General features: G+C 35.0%; 2 protein-coding genes across 7 annotated transcripts in view; both read left to right on the top strand.

Moving 5' to 3' along the window:
• The window catches only part of CSMD3 (CUB and Sushi multiple domains 3), a 1239477-nt gene that overhangs the window by 784128 nt on the left and 449758 nt on the right, over positions 1-5591 (top strand). The window lies entirely within an intron of this gene.
• On the top strand, positions 3874-5532 carry ZNF101 (zinc finger protein 101). The gene is given in 5 exon segments (XM_032246389.1): positions 3874-4250; positions 4253-4832; positions 4834-5164; positions 5167-5250; positions 5393-5532. Coding segments are annotated over 5 exon segments (1416 nt in total). The 5' UTR covers positions 3874-3955; the 3' UTR covers positions 5519-5532.

The raw sequence follows: 5591 nt of genomic DNA, 5'->3' as shown, positions 1-5591 counted from the left end.
TGTGTGTGTGTGTGTGTGTGTGTGTGTGTGTGTGTGTGTGTGTGTGTATGTCCTGGGCACCAGTCACATTGGATTAGGTTCCATCCATATGTTCTCACTTTACTTTAATTACCATTTAAAGGCTCTTTCTCCAAATATAATCACATTCTGAGGTACTACTAGAGGTCAAGATTTCAGCATAGAAATATTGGGAAACACAATTCGGCCCACAACAAAGATTTACACATTTTTAAAGCTTTTATTTACATTCATTTGGCAGTTTTTTTGTTGTTGCTATTTTGTTAAAACTAAGTCCTCTATTCATTGGTTTACAAGGCTTATGTTTACATAGAAATTTTAGAAATCTTGAAAAGCATCTTATTTATTAACTATTAAATCTTCTTCCAATATATTTCTTCCATGACTGTTGAACTAAAATTAACCAACCTTACTTTAGCACACAGAGTTATATTTGGTTTGAAATACATGATAAAGCATGATATATATTGATTTGGAATGATAAGACAAAGATTTCATCCATAGTTTTTTTTTTTAATTTAGTATATTACATTTGAAAAACAAGTGGATTTGTCAATCTATCAGAATTAATCTCATATATATTTATATAGTATGTCAAGTACATAATTTTAGTATTTCTTGTGTTGGACTAAACATTATTTTGTATCAGGAGGTGCAAAGGTGGTTGAAAACATGTTATTTTCACATTTTACTACATTTGTATCAGTTCATAGTATCTATAACCCAGATGATTCTCACCAGTCATTAACCTTCAGTATTCAAGTTAAAAGGCTTAAGCCCCATCCCACATACAAGGGAAATCTACTCTCTCCTTCAGCTTTCAAAGAATGCCTGTGGGTGCTTTTGTTCACTTCTGGGTTTAAATTCTGTCTCTAGAATCACCCTACTTAATAGAGACGTGAGGCTGCTGCACTCTGTCAACATTATACATTTGTATCATTTTTTTCCTTTTCATGAAAACCATAATAAAGGTGACAATGAAAGCAGATTATTGCACAATCTAGTCATTTAAGATTGAATAAGCCTACACTGTGCTAAATTTTCTTGATAACACTCAGCACAGGAATAATTACTTGTATCTCTCCAATCCCCTGTCTTATCCCAAATCATTCTTCATCTTTAATCTCTTCTACATCTAGGATCTTCAATCCTAATTTCCCCATTCCTTCTGCTGCTTCTGGTATATAGCAGGGTAAATCTCAAAATACCTGTTACCTTATTATGCAGAGCTATTTAACTATTTGTTTTTTCTGAGTGATGTTGGGGAGTAGGAATGGATATTGCCTTTCTTTTGAAACATGCTAATTAATTCTTTTTTTTAATCAAACAGCAGTGTTTTCTTGTGAAGACATCACCCCTTCTCCACCTTCTAGCTAGTTGAAACTGGAATGCTATTTTAAAATAACATTTTCTTTTATTCCCCTATTCGTTTTCAAAATACTATATAAGCCTAAAATAATATGACCAGAAAATTAAGCTTTAGGAACACAAAGTGCAATATTATGTTGAAAAGCATCTGCTGATTTGCTAATTAGAGTCATTAATCATCATTAAATAAACAGATAAATACCTCGTATCTTTCAGCCCAAAGTAGGCTACTGCTAGTGGCCCAGTTGACAGTTTGATTACAAAACAATGCCTGTAATTCAGAAAGCATCCATATTTTGACATTTGATTTTGGACTTTTGTTTGAAGGCCCTATTTTCTCTGTCCAAAATTCTTAGCATGCATCTTCTACCCTTCCAACAGGTCAATATAGGCCTCATTGCTGTGTGCCTATCTTGTTTAATTACCTTTAGAATTCTCCAGAATGAATTCACATATACTGTACAGCCTGTATTTGAAATTAGACCATTTCAAACCTACCTTTCTGGTGAAATCTTTCCAGCCATTTTAATAAAATGTAACACTAGTTAAATAGACAAAAACTTAATTTAATTTCTATAAATATAGCTTCTTAGCACGTTTTACTCTGTCACTTCTTATTCTCTTATCTATCGATTAAGGCACAACTCTTTTAAAATAGGCTAGAAGCAAGAAAGTCTAATTGAAAAGTGATTTTCAATATAGGGTTTGTGCACAGGAACAATAATCTGTCTTGTAGGTAGATCAGAATAGGCCTGGGGTGAGAAATGTTTCTTACAATTAAAGATTGTGGCTTCTCCCCATGAATATCACCAAGCAGGACTTGTCAACTATGTCTCCTTTCTTAATCCTGAAATTACCCACTCAAATAAATTATACATCTCATGGCTCCTTCCACTTCCCTAATATCAATCATTAAAAAATTATTCTTTGTTAATTGGCACAAACACTGGAATAATCAGGAACTGGAATGCTTTAAGAATTTATTAATGGTATTGTCAGTGTTTTAAAGTAAACAGAGCACATTCATATCAATGTATTTCTTTTGAATCTACCTTATATAAATAAAAGAAATTAAGTCCTAAATTCCTCTAAATGTTGTAAACTGAAATAAATGCTCCTTTGGGGGTTTGAGCCTTCTACTTTCCCTTCCTTTACTTCCACCCAAAATCCTATAAGATTATTGAATTGGAGCTATTTGAAGGAAAAAAGTCCTTAAATATCTTCTTCCATTTATTATTTTCTAAAAAACTTTTAAGAGTATGAGATTTTGGTTCAGGGCTGTCTATGCTCCATGTGCTTTGTCAAAAAAATTGGCTCTTTTGATAATCCACATCTTACACAGCTATCACATGGTTAGCAGTAACTCAGTAACAAAGGGATGAACAAGATATTTTAAGTTAAAAAATAAGTGAGTTTTATCCATTAGGGTAGCAGCATAAAATAATCACTTTGAAATCGGACATAAGTATGTCTACCACTTCCTTGATCAATGGCCTTATAATGTCTTGGTGCTTTCTTTTTCCCTAAAGATTGTTTTGAGAAACAGAATATCACTTCTAAAGTATCTACATATACTAGATTCTTGAAAATATCGAATTCCTTTCTGATTTCCAGCCAAATCTCATAAGGACACTAGTTGCCAATTCTTTAATAATTCTTCTTATTCTGATAATATTTTTGTAGAAGTTGGTTCCAAGAAATGATTTCTTATAGAATTATGTCACTTACTTTCTACTACTCATAAGTCATTTAAATTTGTTGAAAATAAAATTTGTAAAAATCACATAATACAATTAAGATGGTGGCATAACTAGTTTGTAGTTTTCTTCTATATTATCAAATAAAGAAAATGATTAGAATTAACCTACAAAAAATATTATTTACCAATTTATTCGTCTTTCATTTTCTTTTTGAGATTGTCTCAACAACTTAAGTCAATAAAATCGTAAGAAATATGATTTCCTGTAAAATACAAAACAAAATAGCAATAAAACCAACAAACATGTTTTTTAAACCATTTACCTCTTCTTAACATATCCGAACATTTAACAATTCTTACTCTCAGCTCTGCAAAAGAATTTTTGTTTTTATTTATTCCCATAGTTCCTAAAATTTTCTTAATATTCAGCAGCTCCTAAGTAAGAGGTGTTCACTTCACTATCAATCATTCAAAGTGTGTCTTTCTGTTTCCTATCTTCAGCTCCCTGAATGCATGCTATCACTATCAGTCTTTCAGAGAATAATTTTTTTTAAGTTAATGAGGACTATTTCAATTTGGTTAGGATGGATTTGGATTACATCAAAAATGTTTTTTAAAGACAACAAAAATTGAATGAAATTAGATCCAATTTCACTTATAACAACATTTAATGCAACCATAAATTTAATTTCATAAACAAACACTAGATTGAGGCAATTCATGATAAATTTATATAACTATTTTTAAACAGAAAATGAAATAAATTCAATTTATTATGTAACCCTATCCCTTTTTTCTTGTTATTAAAATGTACTTTTATAGTTATTTAGGGCAGTGATGTTTTCCTTAAAGATTCACCGATATTGAACAATGTACTTTATATCACCAGTTAATGTTGCTATTCTATTAAGAATTAAGTATCTGGTTTTTAGTTGGCCCGAGAGGCCCCAGGTTCTTGGGTACCGCAGCTTCTGTTGTGTGGAACCAACTCTGGCTGCTGGAGCCCCAGCGAGGACCCAGGATATCCGGAAGCCGGAAATGGACTCAGTGGCCTTTGAGGATGTGGATGTGAACTTCACCCAGGAGGAGTGGGCTTTGCTGAGTCCTTCCCGGAAGCAGCTCTACAGAGATATGATGCTGGAAACCTTGAGGAACCTGGCCTCTGCGGAAGTCTGGTGGAGAGATTCTCTGGACGTAAAGAAGGGAGTGACCACAGAGAAACCTTCAGCCAGATTCCAGATTGTCACCTGAACAAGAAAAGTCATACTGCAGTGAAACCATGCAAATGCAGCGTGTGTGAGAAAGTCTTCCTCTGTCATTCATTTATGTACAGGCACATGAGAGCTCACGCCAGACAGAAACGACGTGAGTGTGGTGGGGAATGGGGAGAGAAGCCCAGTAAACAGAAACAACGTGGGAAAGCCTCCATTTCTCCCAAGAGTGGTCCACGGTGCACAGTAACACCAACTTCAAAGAGACCTTATGAATGCAGGGTGTGCGGGAAAGCCTTTCATTCTCCCAATTTATTTCAAATCCATCAACGAGCTCACACTGGAAAGAGGCGCTATAAATGTAGGGAAATCGTGAGAGCCTTCACTGTTTCTAGTTTCTTTCGAAAACATGGGAAAATGCACACTGGAGAAAAACGCTACGAATGTAAATACTGTGGAAAACCTTTCAATTATCCCAGTTTATTTCAAATTCATGTTAGAACTCTCATCGGAGAAAAACCTTACTAATGTAAACAATCCTGCAACTTACGTTCGGACACATGAAATCAGAGCTCACGCGCTGGAGAAACCCCACCAGTGTCAGGAATGCGGGAAGAAACTCAGTTGTTCCAGTTCCCTTCGCAGACATGAAAAAGCTCATAGTGGAGGAAAACTCTACGGATGTCAAAAATGTGACAAATTCTTCAAATGTCCCTCGTCCCTTCAAGCACATGAACGAGCTCACACTGGAGAGAGACCTTATGGATGTAATAAATGTGGTGAAACCTTCAATAATCCCAGTTGTTTTCGAAGACATGAAAACACTCATAGTGTAGAAAAGCCGTATGAATGTAAAAGGTGTGGTAGACAGCCTTTGGATGGCACAGCTCCCTTCAAATACGTGAAATGATTCACACCGGAGAAAAACCCTTTGACTGTAAACAGTGTGGTAAAGTCTTCACTTTTTCTTTCTTTCTTTTTTTTTTTTTTTTTTTTTTTAATAAAAATGGAGTTTCACCATGATGGCCAGGCTGGTCTTGAACTCCTGACCTCACCCACCTCCACCTCCCAAAGTGCTAGGATTACAGGCAGTGAGCCACTGTGCCCAGCCGTCTTCACTTTTTCAAATTACCTTAGACTTCATGAAAGAACTCATTCGGCTGGGCGTAGCCAGCGCTTTGGGTGGCTGAGGCAGGGGAATCACCTGAGCCCAGGAGTTTGAGACCAGTCTGGGCAACATGAGAAGGACCATACCTAAAAAAAAAAAAAAAAAAAAAAAAAAAAAAAAAAAAAAA

This window comes from Sapajus apella, unplaced genomic scaffold (assembly GCF_009761245.1).
Source record: "Sapajus apella isolate SASKATOON/1434 unplaced genomic scaffold, GSC_monkey_1.0 scaffold3, whole genome shotgun sequence".
Lineage (NCBI taxonomy): Eukaryota > Metazoa > Chordata > Mammalia > Primates > Cebidae > Sapajus > Sapajus apella.
This window is presented reverse-complemented; position numbering and strand designations above follow the sequence as displayed.